Source organism: Drosophila arizonae, chromosome X, assembly GCF_054131065.1.
Source record: "Drosophila arizonae isolate 15081-1271.41 chromosome X, UAZ_ARI_1.0, whole genome shotgun sequence".
NCBI lineage: Eukaryota > Metazoa > Arthropoda > Insecta > Diptera > Drosophilidae > Drosophila > Drosophila arizonae.
The window spans coordinates 30,134,360-30,150,059 of NC_142927.1; the positions used below are offsets into that span (position 1 = coordinate 30,134,360).

At 46.9% G+C, this 15,700-nt stretch overlaps 4 protein-coding genes across 4 annotated transcripts; 3 read left to right on the plus strand and 1 right to left on the minus strand.

The window, feature by feature from the left end:
• The first annotated feature begins 64 nt into the window (after positions 1 to 64).
• LOC108617907 (uncharacterized) lies at positions 65 to 1,649 on the plus strand. Its single transcript, XM_018013772.2, has 3 exons — positions 65 to 410; positions 465 to 536; positions 601 to 1,649. The coding sequence occupies exons 1-3, from the start codon at positions 235 to 237 to the stop codon at positions 965 to 967; spliced, it is 615 nt and encodes a 204-aa protein (XP_017869261.1). The 5' UTR covers positions 65 to 234; the 3' UTR covers positions 968 to 1,649.
• RpS28b (Ribosomal protein S28b) lies at positions 1,120 to 1,570 on the minus strand. Its single transcript, XM_018013773.2, has 2 exons — positions 1,342 to 1,570; positions 1,120 to 1,273 (listed from the first exon to the last, which is right to left on the minus strand). The coding sequence occupies exon 1, from the start codon at positions 1,568 to 1,570 to the stop codon at positions 1,373 to 1,375; it is 198 nt and encodes a 65-aa protein (XP_017869262.1). The 3' UTR covers positions 1,120 to 1,273; positions 1,342 to 1,372.
• Positions 1,650 to 2,119: 470 nt separating the features above from the next.
• On the plus strand, positions 2,120 to 4,179 carry l(1)G0320 (signal sequence receptor subunit 1 l(1)G0320). The gene is made up of 3 exons (XM_018013769.2): positions 2,120 to 2,371; positions 2,677 to 3,396; positions 3,469 to 4,179. The coding sequence occupies exons 1-3, from the start codon at positions 2,308 to 2,310 to the stop codon at positions 3,591 to 3,593; spliced, it is 909 nt and encodes a 302-aa protein (XP_017869258.1). The 5' UTR covers positions 2,120 to 2,307; the 3' UTR covers positions 3,594 to 4,179.
• Positions 4,180 to 4,706: 527 nt separating this feature from the next.
• On the plus strand, positions 4,707 to 14,973 carry Pi4KIIIalpha (phosphatidylinositol 4-kinase III alpha). The gene is made up of 10 exons (XM_018013768.2): positions 4,707 to 5,094; positions 5,381 to 5,591; positions 5,657 to 6,691; positions 8,250 to 8,745; positions 8,809 to 9,774; positions 10,698 to 12,466; positions 12,867 to 13,783; positions 13,890 to 14,078; positions 14,141 to 14,387; positions 14,445 to 14,973. Exons 1-10 carry the CDS (start codon positions 5,005 to 5,007, stop codon positions 14,828 to 14,830), a joined length of 6,306 nt encoding a protein of 2,101 aa, XP_017869257.1. The 5' UTR covers positions 4,707 to 5,004; the 3' UTR covers positions 14,831 to 14,973.
• The last annotated feature ends 727 nt before the right edge of the window (positions 14,974 to 15,700 follow it).

Sequence of the window (15,700 nt, forward strand, 5' to 3'; positions counted from 1 at the left end):
GATTTGCCACCAACATAAATAGACTGCTTAATTTATTAGTATTATAATAACGGACATAAAATATGTTGTAAAATGTAATAGTGTTGTTGGTGAAATCTACAACGTCTTCTGGTGGAAAGCAATACAAATAATCGAATCCAAAACTATCGATAGCTAACAATATGGCAGTTCCCTTGATTCAGCGTTGCCAGAAGCTTATGTGAAACCACGCGAAATTTCACAAAACAAGTAAACATGCCACTGGAGCCCCAGCGGTATAAATACTATAAAACGCAGTTGGGCGATTCTTTGCAGAGCGCCACAGCTCTTATTCGTCATTATTACACCACATTGTGCTCTCAAACATCACAGCTAATTGTCCAAGCAGATCGCATTTGGGAACTGAGTCAACGGCACCGTTTGCTTGCTGGGTAAAGATGCCGCTTGTCTACCTTTGCATACTAATTGACATGAAATTCCCGCAGCATAAAGGAAGCTGCTGCCGCCACCCTACTCTCAGCTTGTCATGACGCATACCAACCCATATACCACTGCATGTTAGTTCTGAACCCTTAATAATGCCAAGGAAAAGCCAAACTGTTGATGTTCATATATTTTCAGAAAGCAACTACAGGAAGCAGTGTTTGCGCTCTCTATTCATGTGACAGACTTCGAACGTGAATACCAAGCTCTGCAATCTGAGCTCAACCAAGCGGACGAGCTGCGTTGCTGTTCACTAGCCAAATGGAACGCTTGGTTAACACAAACATTGAGGGTATTACAAACGCAGGTCAAGTTCTTGGAGTTGGATTCACGTGCACTACTGCCTGGGCTCATCGATACCACAACAGTCAAACAGTTTAAACGCGATCTTGAGGTGACTGCACACTACAAAGCCAGCATTTGTTTGGGCTTGGCCGAAGCCGATCGACGTTCTGAGCTTTTGCCTCCGATTAATGGAAGGACCAGCACCACACAATTTATTTAAACAAAATAAACGTCTAATCTAATATCATACAATCTATCGTCTTCAACAAATCAATTTCTATGCCGATTCGCGCGGTAGTTTCCTGCTCCTTGTCGCGGATCGATGATGGTCACAAGATCACAAAACAAAAACAAAAAAATATAAGCATTGGATTCTTTTTTTAAGCACTGCAATACTTGAAATTTATTCAAAACATTTGTAATTTGGTGTTGTGTGATTCTGTCTGTATGTTGTTTATGGTTTCCATATCATAATTTTTTTCTCATAATAATTTCCTCCAAGAAATTGCCAAAGGCAAAACAACACCTAAAACGAGAATGAAAAATCGATCTTTCTATATTTAAGCGGGTTATTGGGTATCCAGCTTTACTCACATTCCAAACAAATCCCAAGCAAGTTGCACTCTTAGCGTAGACGTCTTGCTTCACGTTCAGATTCGAGCAGCGTCAAGATATCACCCTCACGGACGGGTCCCTTCACGTTACGGATGATTTGACGGTTCTGTTCTCCAAGGAACTCCACTTTGACTTGGGTACACTGGCCCTGGGAGCCGGTGCGGCCAAGAACTTTCATGACGCGAGCCCAAACAACTGGTTTGTCCATGTTTTCTGTGTAATTTCAGCGAGTTTCTTTAGAGAATTCACGTGCGAGTTGCGTTTCAATTGACAGACGCAAACGAAAAGGAAGTTGGCTGCTTCTCGTTTTGACAACGTGAAGGTGGCTGCCGTAAGCCACAGTGTTGCTTTGACAAGATTGGCATTGTACAATTGTCAAATTGTGTATATTCGCATTCTGCTCCTTATTGGGCTACTAATGCAGCTAATAAATATTTTATTCAAATAATACAATTAGTATAATCTCACATTTTGCGATATAAATAAAAAAATACTCAATTTGGACATTTGACAGATTGCCTTTCTTAACAGTACTGCCACTAAACACAGTATTGTCAAAGAGCAAAATAAAGAACAATTTTCAGTTGAAAACTGGGCAAGACAGTTCAACATTAGCATTTATTTGAATTTCAAAGGGCAAGTTTAATTGATAAAAAATAAGCAAAATACATTTAAGTGGGTATTTTCACTGCTTGCCAGCACTTTGTGACGAGCCGTGGCAACTCTAAGCTGTCATTTGACGCGGCACCACGTAGACATTTGACAAGTGAAAGTCGGCACAATTCGTGTTACTTCGGCTGCGCGCATTGTTGCTGGTCCCCCATTCGGTTAGTTTCGCTCATACGCGTCGGCTGCTAGTTGTTCAACGGTGCGATTTCATTGCTGTCTTTATTTTTTTTTCGTACATTCGAAACTCATCAGTGATAGACACAAAATTCAATCAAAATGAAGAACCTAATGTTCTTTCTGCTGCTCGTTTTGCCCACCATCATTTGCACGTTCAATGCCCGTAAGTATTGCATTTAATTGATGTATTTGCCGACAGCAGAAGCAGAGAGGTGGCCGCGGCAGCGGCAGCTACGTGGCATTTGGCTACGGCCAATTGATAAGTTAAGGAAGAGTAGGTACAACTCTTTGTATGCACTTTTTTATGAAATTTGCATATTTCCTCCTAAATTCTAAGTATTGGTGCTACTACTGCTGCTGCTGTGAGCGGGAGAAAACTGTTGAGTTGGCACCGTTGAAACGACTCGGTCTTACTCTCATTCATGTTGTGCGTTCTATATTGCAATGTTGTTGTTCTTTTTGTTGCAGCAAACAAACTTGGTGCCTATGCAGCCGAGGCTGTTGAGGATGATTTAGTGGATGTGGATAGCGAGGAGGGCGCCGTGACAGGCGAGGATGCTGAGGCGGATGATGACGCGGATAGCGGCAGCACCAGCACCTCACCCAATGCGGATACCTATCTGTTGTTCACGAAACCACTGCACACACCTGGCCAGCAGCTGGATCTGCCCGGTGGCAAGCCTGTCGAGTTCCTAATTGGTTTCACCAACAACGGCAAGGAAGAGTTCATCATTGAGTCGGTGGAGGCGTCTTTCCGCTACCCCATGGACTACAACTACTTCATCCAGAACTTCTCCGCAGTGGCGTACAACCGCGAAGTGAAGCCAGGCATCGAGTCAACTGTCTCCTACACATTCATGCCATCCGATCAGTTCGCTGGCCGTCCTTTTGGCCTGAACATTGCTCTGGCCTACCGCGACGCCAACGGCATCCAATACAACGAAGCTGTCTTCAATGAGACTGTGCTGATCTCTGAGGTGGACGAGGGCTTGGACGGCGAGACTTTCTTCCTGTACGTGCTGCTCGCTGGCATCGTGGTCCTGCTGCTGGTCATCGGCCAACAGTACCTGCTCGGCAGTTCCGGCAAGCGCAAGCGTGCCGCCGCCAAGAAGGTCATCGAGACCGGCACTGCTAACGACAGCAACATCGACTACGACTGGGTGCCCCAGGAGACACTCCGTGCGCTACGTAAGTGTCGCATCTAGATATATGCCTTATACAATATGTAGCTTATCATCTGACTATGCTCCCTCCACACAGAGAAATCTCCACCCAAGTCGAAGACGCCAAAAACATCGCCCAAGCCAGGCAAACAGGCCAGTCCCAAGGCAAACCAACAGAGCCCCAAGCAGCGCAAGGTGAAACGCTCCGCGGGCGACGACTAAAGACTGCACAGCCTGCCAAGCTACATCTACACACAACACACACCCACATATACGCATACATTCATAGAAGAACACCCTCAACATCTGCTCGCAGTCTAATATTATGTTTAATACTTTTTTTTGTCGGTCAATCGCAATTGACAATGTAGAGATTGTTAGTGTTTAACTCGCAAAGTACGACGAGGTGACAGCTAAGGGACCGTGCTGATCCAATTTCCAATGATTCTAAAAGTTAGTGAATTGGTTTTTTTTTATTGTAATTTACTTTATCTATTATTTCTTCGATTCGAACTGCCACTGCTCCATAACATACTCTTTATAAAAAAAAAAGGTCCTAACTTTATGCCGCGCCGTATAATTGTCTTCGTTTGTTGAAGATCCCTGGACGCGTGCAAAAACTTTCAATTATCAATTATGCGATAAACGAAATAGGCATTATTATTTTCTTGCGTTAATTGAGAAGTCAATGTTTATTGAACTTTTGTCTGTCTGCATATGGGCAGAGCACAACAAACGTAAAGCGGAGCTTTTCCCAAAAATAAATGAAAAATGTGAGAAGTTATAAATAAATTAAATGTACTTTGAATCTGTTGTTTTATTTGTTACAAAGGAGATAAAAAGCCCTGAGCTCCTAACGGATAATGTTATATTTCTACACGTCGATCACACATAATCAAAAACCCTTTTCCTAAGCACAGTAAAAAAAATAATTCAAAAATCACAAACATATATGTCAATTAAACTGTTTAGTTTGTGTCTGAATAGGCAAGATTAAAATAGTTTAATTCAAATATTTTTCATTTAAGAGTTTGCTAAAAATATTAAATAATGTTACATTGCTGTTATTGAGACCATTTTGAAGTGAGTTAAACAAAACTAAAAATAATATGTAATCTGTACAGATTATATAATAATATCTTTAAAATAAAAAGCCATTCATTAATTTAAATTCCTTGCTTATAAATATCCTTATATTTTACATTTTGTATTTTTTTGGTCGGTTATGTGGAGGAGTTCATTAAGTGTGGAGCGGAAACTGCTGTTAGTTTACATACTGTTATCTGTTAACTCAGACTATTTGGAATTGCAAAAATTACTCGTTCGCAAACAACACTAGCAGATGATACTTTCGATAGATGCGCACAGTACTCGATACTTTCGATAGCAAAACAATAAAGATTTCGAACGATTGACGATGACGAACGTATAAAGAGCAATATTTAAACAAATTAAACTCATCATAAACGAAACGAAGTATACAGTGCAGTGCGTCCGTTGTATCCATAATCGATTACGTGCATTTACGCCACCGGGCGACTCAAAGTCGCGGTCGCCGCCAACATAGACCGTCACGTCGACGTTCTGCAGTCGCCGAGTTGGAGGCCATCTAATATTTGACAGAGGCGTAAAGATGACCGCCTCGGACAAGTATACGTATCAGCGGACTGTGCTCTGCCTAGCGCGCGTACTGGCTGGCATACAGCCCACCCCATGGGACAAGGTCGGTGCAGTCGGGGGTGTTGCTAGCTGTTGACAATGTCTGTTTGATGGAAAGCGAAGGGCGGGTGGGGTGGGGGCGTACTGGCCGCAAATTGGAAATCGAATTTTCGCGCAACTAAAGTTGACCTTGGGCGCAACAGACATGCGTATAGTGATGACGTGCCTCAGAGTCCATAGAAGAGATCTAAAGAACGCGGGGGGAGGGAGGGTGATGATTTATGTTTTTAAGTGTGTCATTATTGACTGACTGCAGCTGTCAATCTCTAATATCTCGTTTGCCACAATAGGTGCAGACCCTGTTTCGCTACTGCCCGCAAGAGAATGCATCTGGCGTGTTTTGCCTGGACTCCAGAGCACAAGATGCAGTCATCGCATTGGGCATTTACTTCCTGGAAGGCGGCTGCCAGCATGAGTCACAGATAGTGCCGTATCTGCTGCGTCTGGCCAAGAGCCTGCCCAAGGCAAGAATACACGATGAACGCCACAGTAAAGTAGAGCGTAAGTGCAACTCAATATTCCCCAAATGATATTTAATCCACTGATGACCATCATACCATGTACAGGTGTGCGGATACCCGCAGCAGAGAAGTTCAGCTTCTGCTTGAACACCCTGCTCTCGGACATAGCAGCCAAATGCCCGGAGCTGCGGGAGGAGATCATACTGAACCAGGTCGAAACACTGGGCACGCTCGCCAACATTGTGAAGCCCAGCAAGGATTCTAGCAACTCCACGCCGTCGCCCTTGGTGCTGTGCAATGCGACGGTTCCGCTGCTCTTTGGCTTGGCTCGCTCGATGGGCCGCTATGCCAGCAACAATCCGCCGTTGCTGTGTCGCATATTTCCACCCGAGCAGCTGCCCACGCAGCGAGTCAGCGCCAGCAGCGCTGGCAGCAGTGGCTCATTCAGCAGCAGCGAACGCCTGGCGAGTACCCAGTTTCGGCCCATCATACCTCGGTCGATGTCGGGCAGCCTGGCCCATAATAGCGCCCCGGGCGATGAGAGTCGCATGCGTTCGGCGGTGAGCAAACAGAAGCCGTCGCTGCAGAGCTATTTCTCGGTGCCCTACGATCCACGCACGCACTTCTTCACGCGCTACGGCTCCAGCTTCAATCAGTTCCCACACATGCGTGTCAACCTGTGCGAATCGCCTGGCAAGAGCGGCCCAAAGCCGCTGTACCGCGTGCCGCCGTTTCCCATACAGCATTTGCAGACCATCTTTGCAGTGTCCAAGAAGCTGCTAACCAAAGATACGCTCGAGTATCTGGATGAGCTGGGCAGCGATATATTCTCGATGCACTTGAAGAATGGCAACTGCTACAAGAGCTTCTCTGAGATGCTGAATCTGGTGCTAGTCACACTGCTGCGCGAGCTGTTGCAGCATCAGATCGACCTGCCCACGCCCTTCACCAAGGACGTGCAGGAGTTCGTCAAGCGGCTGTTCCTCAATGGCCAAACGGAGCTGCAAAACAAGCAGCAGGACCAGGAACGCGAGCGTCGCGAAGAGAACGGCATCGCCGTCGTCAACAAGTACAAGATCAACGTGATGGCCAACGCAGCCTGCGTGGACCTCCTCGTTTGGGCCATACGAGACGAGACGGGTACGTTAGCTAGCTCAGCACTGACTTGTGATTTCTACTGCGATATTTATTATCTAATACTTGGACAGGTGATGAGAGTATTCGTGCGGTTTGTCTGAATTCAATTTGCGCTTAGATCTTCAATCTCTTTTCAATTCTCACAAGACTTAAAACTGAGCAACAATTCTCTATATTTGAAAATCAAAGGCAAATTGGAAACAGGGAGAAGACAGCAGAACTAGAAAAGACACGATAGGCATGCAGCAAAAATGGCTATATATAATGCAATATACATATATTAGTATGGATATATGTTGTATATGAGCAGTCTTAGCTCAATACTTGACACTAAGCATTTCTATGTGAATCTTTGCAACTTTTCTAATTCAGATACAGAGTCTACAATTTTGCTTAATCTAAAGGGTTTGCTCCTTTTACAATTAAGACCTTACAGAAACTATGATCTCTAGGATATTATGGTTTTAAAGATTCAAAATCCTCTGTAGGTTGTAAATCCTTTTCATTTTTATAACTCAGATCCAAAAGAGTTTTATATCTTTGTTACTTTTATAATTGAAATCCTAAAGGTTCTAAAATCTTTAGACTTACATTCAGGAAAGATATCATAGTATGACATATTTTCCCAGATCTACGCTATAAAATCTTAAAGTGTAGCTTCTGTATAGATTGTTTAGCTTGCAAACACTCAAAGCTCAATCGATAGATTAGCCTAAGAATGAATACGATATACGATGTCTTTAAGGATATTTATACAATAAATCTGTAGACACTAGCTCAGTATACAATAGTATATGGTATAGATCAGTGTCTACGCATTGGTTTGTACTGTCTGAAGGTAGGTTATTATATATGTACATTAGTTTCTACTACTAAAAGATGGGCGATTCGATCGAAACAAGGGGAGATATGGAAATGAAAAGATATAACATCCAATAATATTTTTTTTCGCATAGGTCAGACAGCGCATGTTTTATCCATATACTGCAATGATTTCCATTTTAATTATGATTATTTATTTTATTAATTTACTTTATATTATCACACTGTTAGGGCTAATTATGTGGCTTCGGTGCTCCGAGGATAAATTTGATTTCTTTAGTTGCTTTCTTTTGAGTTCCGATACGGAATATTTTTACAGTTGACGTCGACTATAACGTGCCGTCCTTGCAAAATGGCTTGCATTTTTTATTGAAAAAAGGTCAGGAGCTGTTCCTGTCCCATCCTCCATCTGCCCCATCCGCCACCTTCGCCCCGCCCGCTTCCTCAACAGTTCCAACTAATTTGTTTTCTTTTCATGTTACTTTTTTTTTATTATTTTGTAATCTTTGTGTTCGTGCCCGTCGGCTCTCACGGCATGCACACGAGTATCATATAATTTGAAAGGGATCGCAAGGTGATTCCGGAAAGATCATTTGTTCATTGCATGATGCTGCTCCTCTACTCTCCCACTCGTTGAGGTTGTTCTCGTTGTTTACGTTTATATATTCCGCAATTCCATTGTTTGTTCCTATTTATTTATACCGTTTTCTGCCCATCTGCCTTTCACGCACACCCACAGAGGCGGACAAACTGTGCGGGCGCTTGTCACAGAAGCTGAATCTGGTGCTCAGTCACAAGATCGTCATGGACCACATGCCCCTGTTGATGGTCTGCTTGGAGGGCTTGGGCAAGCTGGCGCAGAAGTTTCCCAACATTGCTGGCACTTCGATATCATATTTGCGCGACTTCCTCGTCGATCCCAGTCCGATACTGGGCAAGCTGCACGCGCACGCCATGCAGACGATGGCGTTGCAGAAGAAGGAGAAGGAGCTGACTCCCTTCAAAATCGTTGTGCAGCATTCCGATTCGCGCTCGATTGTCGACATCTTCGGCGACAATCAGAAGCAGACGGGCACTGGGCGCAGCGGCTACGCGGCATTCGAGGCACTGCGTGATGCTGCCATCGAGAATCTGTCGATTGCTCTGCGAGCAGCCCACACGCTCGACCAGTTCTGTGTTCCCGCTCTGGTGGCAAACGTATCAAATCGCCTCTTCACGGCAGAGAAGCACGAGAGGTAGTATCACTATTGACATACATAAAGAAAGCATTTCCAAGCTAATCTGTTCTGCTTCTTTAGCGAATCGACGCTAGTCAGCCTAAACATCATTGTAATGCTGGGCCATGTGGCTGTGGCGCTTAAGGACACCTCGAAGACCACACAGAACATACTGCAGTTCTTCATACAGCGCTTCTGCAAGGTGCCGTCGGAGCAGAATGCGCTGATCGTCGATCAGCTGGGCTGCATGATCATATCGCAGTGCGAGACGCACATCTTCGATGAGATCATGAAGATGTTCTCGCGCGTCACGGTGCAGTCGGCGTCGCAAGCATACACCTCCGACCCGGAGCACCGTAAGCAGTACCACCATGTCTCCGATGCTGTGGTCAACGCGCTGGGCAACATTGCGGCCAACATACAGGGCGACTCAGAGATGCTGGAGCTGCTGGGCAAGCTGCTGGAGCTATTTGTCCAGATTGGACTCGACGGCGAGCGCTCGTACGACAATACGCCGGGTGCCCAGAAGGCGAGCTCGCGTGCCGGCAATCTGGGCATGCTTATACCGGTCATCGCTGTACTCATGCGCCGTCTGCCACCCATTAAGAATCCGCGCCAACGCCTGCATAAGCTCTTCAGAGACTTCTGGGCCTACTGCGTGGTCATGGGCTTCACAAACGCTCGTCTCTGGCCAGCTGATTGGTATCAGGGCGTGCAGCAGATCGCTGCCAAGTCGCCGCTGCTCATTTCCCAGACGGCCCACAAATCGGATATGCGCGAGCTCAACTATACGCTGGCCATCAAGAGCGACTCGGTCAACGAGCTGCGCAGCCAGATCCTGATGCTGCTGGAGAACTCCTCCGACAATGTGGCTGCTTCCATAAACAAGCTTAGCTTTGCCCAGTGCACGTACCTGCTCAGCGTCTATTGGCTGGAGATGCTGCGCGTTGAGAACGCGGACGAACCCAGTCTGGAGCCCATCCTGAGCTACCTCTGCGACACGGCGCTGCAAAAGGACAAAACCGGCATCTGGCAGTGCGTCAAGTGGTAAGGCGATAAAAAACAACTACCCTACAATTATACGGAGTCGGCTTGCATTTGGAGTATGAGAGATTAGATTCTAGCTTGCTAGTCGATCTCCTAATGCCCTCTTTGAGAAACATTGCTTTGGCTAAATGGGATTTTAAATTAGCAATCAATTATTCTAATTGTCTAAAGATTAATCAATTTGTACCTTGCTACTTTCTGATCTTTCTGGTAAGGTCTAGTAGAGTCCACTCCAAACTATACTTCAAGATTGTTAAGGTCTTATCATAATTTAAGTTGCTCTAACGACTTTTTATAAGTTGAAGCCATTTAGAATGAAAGTACGAGTACAAGAACAGGCTAGACATATTCTTGATGTGAACGATAAGATGATTTATATCGGACATCTGTCTTTCCGTCCTATGATCTGCCTAATCCAAATGAAGAGCTCACATGAAAGCTTAACGAGCTACAACATCTGATTTTTAGATACGTGCTCTACAGGGTGAATACTAAATTTTTGAATGTTTTAGATTCTTAATGCTTAGCCTTATTCTGTCTGTCTGCGATTGCCGCATTGCAACGTAGTGAGTGGGCGTATTAAGTAAACCCTAGCAGTTTATCAGGCTAGGGTATTCAAAAGGGTATATTCCAAATTTCTCTGACTTGAATACTGGTAATAGGGTTTGCATTCATGTGAACACTCGGACTGACGGACTATCCGCCAAGACGGACTCTGCACAAACCAATATGCTCATTTTGCTCTCGTGAATGAGTATGAAAGGCAAGTGTCTTATCAAAGTTAGACTAAATGTAACAATATTACTAGCTTCCTTATATGGCCTTGTATATACATGTGCAGGGTGCATCTCCAAGTCAGTCACTCCCGATCTGATTGCTACTCTAAAAATTTCGTGAGTAATGTAAATAATTCCCGTTTGTAGTGTGGCGGACCAGGTCTTCGAGAAGTTCCGTAATGTGCTGTACGCTCACGACGAGATCAGGGAGAAGGTGCTGGAGTCGCAGGCCACGCTGCTGCTGGTCTACTTCAATCACATACACAAGCAGATCCAGCTGGTGGCGGATCAGTATCTCTCGCAGCTGGTGGATCGCTTTCCACATCTGCTGTGGAATCGCCGCGTGCTGTGGTGCATGCTGGACATCTTGCAGCTGTTGGCCTACTCGCTGTCACTGGACCCCAACGAGGAGACGCCGACGTTGCGGGTCGTTTCGACGCCGTACACGCTGCAGCTGATGGACTCGCTGCCGGCGCGGGAGCTGCGGCTGAAGGACTTCGCGGACCGTTGTCAGGGCATTGTGAACGAGGCGATGAAGTGGGCGCCGCGCTCCACGCGCTCCCATCTGCAGGAGTATCCCAACCAGATACCCACGCCTGTGCTAGCCCACCACAGTGGCCTGGCACTGGCATTTGACTCGGTGGTGAACAGCAGCACTCTGCACCCGGGCAATACGCTGAGCACGCTCAGCAAGCGGCCCAGCTGCGTCAACTCGGACACACCGCGCTTTGTGTCCGTGCTCTGCCTACGCAGCAAGTACGCCGGCGAAATCAGCGGCCTGCTCTCCGTGCTGAGCGAGCAGGACAAGGTGGGGCTGGCCGACCGACTGGTCAGCGACGTGTGGGGCGCCTGCGCCGAGAAGAGCGATGCCAGGCATCGCGGCGCGCTGTGGCGGGCCACCGCCTACCTCATCATATGTGCAGAGGTCGATCGCAAGCTGCTGCACGCGGTGGCCAGCTCGCAGCTGGAGCTCTTCACGGAGTCCGCCATGGAGACGGCCGTCGAGTGCTGGCAGTGGGTGCTGACGGCACGGCAGGATCTGGAGCTGTGCTTCATACAGGAAATGGTGAGCGCCTGGCAGACGACTTTCGAGAAGCGCTTGGGCCTGTTCGCCTGGGAGGTGGAGATCACCCATCCGCTGGCCGCCTACGAGGGCTGCAAGCTGGTGAGCAAGCCCATCTTGATAGCGCCGCACCTGATCTGGCTGCAGCTGCTCTCCGAGATGGTGGACACGGCCAAGTACTGCAATCGCGACAAGGTGGAGATGTTCTGCCTGCTGCTGCATCGCTGCCTGCCCATACTGAAGAACAGCCGGCAGAATCGGCAAGTGGCTACCGTCGGCTGCCGGTTCAAGCTGCTGCAGTGCGGCCTCTCCCTGCTCCAAGGCAATACGATACCCAAGTCATTGGCGCGCAACATCTTGCGCGAGCGCATCTATTCCAACGCCCTCGACTACTTCTGCGGCCCGCCCACGTGCCCCAACCAGAGCCGGGAGCAGCTGCTGGAGGACATCCTGATCTTGCTCAAGTTCTGGCAGACGATGCGCAGCGAGAAGAAGCATCTGGTTACCTCGGAGGTGGGCGACTATGACATTACCAGCACCTCGGTCAGCTCCACCCAGATGCTAGCCGTGCGCAACAACCCGGAGACCGCATCACTTATCAGCGGCGGCGCCGACTACGCGCGCTCCATGAGTGCCACGGGCAATACGGGTGGATGGTACAACACCATTCCGCACTCGACGTCGACCTTGTCGAAGCGCTCGAATCGCTCGAAACGGCTGCAGTATCAGAAGGACTCCTACGACAAGGACTACATGAAGAAGCGCAATCTAATACTCGAGCTGCTGGCCGTCGAACTGGAGTTTCTGATCACCTGGTATAATCCGAACAGTCTAACCGATCTGATAGTGCCAGGTAAATACTACATTTATTATTATGGGCATTATGCATATTCCCTCCTCTCTCTCTCTCTTTCTCTCTAATGTACTCAAACTATGTACCATGAAATATTGCTCTTTCTGTGTATGTTTTGTCTCTTTCGCTCTTCATTTTGTGCGCCATCTCTTTTCATACCATATTCGTCAATTCAACTGCTTTATTTCTTTTCGCTTTTATATATAAATACAAACCTCTCATCTCCTTGAGATGATTAGGAAATATATGCGTACTTCCTCCTTTCCTTCCCATGGCATTCGTAAATGTTGCACTGACTGCAGCTACTACAACAACAAGTTCTCCTGCCAGACCTATTTGAAATATGTTTTAATCTTGAAATCCATCTTTATCTCATTTACCTCTTACTATTCATTCGCAGGCGAGGAACAGATCACGGAATGGCGGAATCGCCCATACAAGCCAAATGTCTGGCGGGACTATGCGCGCTTGGCTTGGTGCTACAATCCAGCTCTGGCCGTGTTTTTGCCGCAGCGCATCAAGAACGCGGAGACCATTGACGAGGAGGTGTCGCGGTTGGTCTGCTCCGACCCGATCGCCGTGTGCCACATACCCGAGGCGCTCAAGTATCTGTGCACCACCAAGAACCTGCTCCAGGAGAGTCCCGACCTGGTCTACATACTGTCCTGGTCGCCGGTGACGCCCATACAAGCGCTGTCCTACTTCTCGCGGCAGTATCCGTCGCATCCGCTGACTGCCCAGTATGCGGTGAAGACGTTGAGCTCATATCCAGCCGAATCGGTGCTTCCATATATACCGCAGCTGGTGCAGGCGCTGCGCCACGACACGATGGGCTATGTGGTTGAGTTCATCAAGAACATATCGAAGCGCTCGCAGATTGTGGCCCATCAGCTGATTTGGAACATGCAGACGAACATGTACATGGACGAGGATCAGCAGCATCGCGATCCCAACTTGTACGAGGCACTGGATATGCTCTCGCAGAACATCATTGCCTCCTTCTCGGGCGCCGCGAAGCGCTTCTATGAGCGCGAATTCGATTTCTTTGGCAAAATTACGGCCGTCTCCGGGGAGATTCGCTCTTATCCCAAGGGCAGCGAGCGGAAGAACGCATGCCTGGCGGCACTCAGTCGGATCAAGGTGCAATCTGGCTGCTATTTGCCATCCAATCCGGAGGCGATGGTGCTGGACATTGAGTACAGCAGCGGCACGCCCATGCAGAGTGCTGCCAAAGCGCCGTATTTGGCACGTTTCCGCGTCTATCGTTGTGGCATTACCGAGCTAGAGACTCGCGCCATGGAGGTGTCCAATAATCCGGTGAGTCATTGTATCACTATCTCGCTCTCTTTCATTCTTGCTTGCTTGCCCTTGCCTACCGCTCACACTCACTTGATTTTGTACTCTCTGTCTTATGCATGCGCAGAACTCGCAGGAGGATGCCCAGATGAAGCTCGGCGTGGAATCGTGGCAGGCGGCCATCTTCAAAGTGGGCGACGACGTGCGCCAGGACATGCTGGCCCTGCAGGTGATCACCATATTCAAGAACATCTTTCAGCAAGTGGGCCTGGATCTATTCCTGTTCCCATATCGCGTTGTGGCCACAGCACCAGGCGTAAGTCGAGAAGGAGAGAGAGAGAGAGAGGCAGAGATTGATATTTATATTTATATTTGCAGTGCGGCGTCATAGAGTGCGTGCCCAATGCGAAGTCGCGCGATCAGCTGGGCAGGCAAACCGACTCCGGTCTATCCGAGTACTTCCAACATCAGTATGGCGATGAGAGCTCCAAAGAGTTTCAGGCAGCGCGAGCCAACTTCGTGAAGTCCATGGCTGCTTATTCACTAGTTGGCTATCTGCTGCAGATCAAGGATCGTCATAATGGCAACATCATGATCGACAAGGATGGTCACATCATCCACATAGGTAAATATATATAGAAATGTTTTCTTTGCCTCTATATTAATGTAATTCTTGCCATAGATTTCGGCTTCATGTTTGAGTCGTCGCCCGGCGGCAACATTGGCTTTGAGCCTGACATGAAGCTGACTGACGAGATGGTCATGATCATGGGTGGCAAAATGGAGGCGCCGGCCTTTAAGTGGTTCTGTGAGCTGTGCGTGCAGGCCTTCCTGGCGGTGCGGCCCTATCAGGATGCGATCGTGTCGCTGGTCTCGCTAATGCTCGACACTGGGCTGCCTTGCTTCCGCGGCCAGACGATCAATCTGCTGAAGCAACGCTTCGTGGCCACCAAAAACAACAAGGAGGCGGCCGCCCACATGTTGGCTGTCATACGTAACTCGTATCAGAACTTCCGTACGCGTACCTACGATATGATCCAGTACTATCAGAATCAGATACCCTATTAGTGGATTGGTGGGACGAATTTCGGATTTTGGGATTTGGTATTTTTGGGACTTATGTGGGATTTCATGTTAGCCAAATGCTGTATTATTATAATAATATTAATATTGTTTTTTATGTATACTATTATTATATTTTATGTCCTTTGCGTTTCTGTTTTGTATTTAATAGCTGTTAAATTTTTCGAAGGTTTTACGATTCATACTAAATCAATTATAGGGCAATATGTTGTACAATGTATTTGTTACCTACATATATACGTATACAAACAAACATACATATATACTACTTATATACGATACTAACGATAAAACACTGGCCCCATATTTGCGAGTTGGCCAATATATTTCCATATACAGAACATACTTATTGAACTACTTGTAATCATAACCACTGTGTAATTGTAATATCCACATACATTTTCTCCACGTTTCGGAGAAAAGAAAAAAAAAAAAAATTATTCAAATTGCGTTTAAAAATTTTTGTTCTGTGTAATTTGAATCTCGCGCTTCGATTGAGGTCTGTTTATGTAGCTTTACAGAGCGACTCACATACTTGGCAGAGGTGTTATCGAATTATGTTAAGGCACAGTTGCTTCGTGTTCAGTGTTGGAAAGCGTTACATCCAAAAGAAGAAGCACACGGGCTGACAGCTAGAAAGAATAGCAGCGAAGAAGCTAAAAGTACGCCTACAATATCGAATAATTATCGTGCAATGTTCTTTTCATTATCATTCGTCCGTTTTGGCACTTCATTCGTCGTTTAGTTGCTTCTCATACACGAACGAACGTGAACGTGGTACGCGCGGCGCATATTATTTTTCGTTTAGTGAAAGTGTAAGTAGTGTTGGCTCGCTGTGGTTGTTGTAGAAGCAGC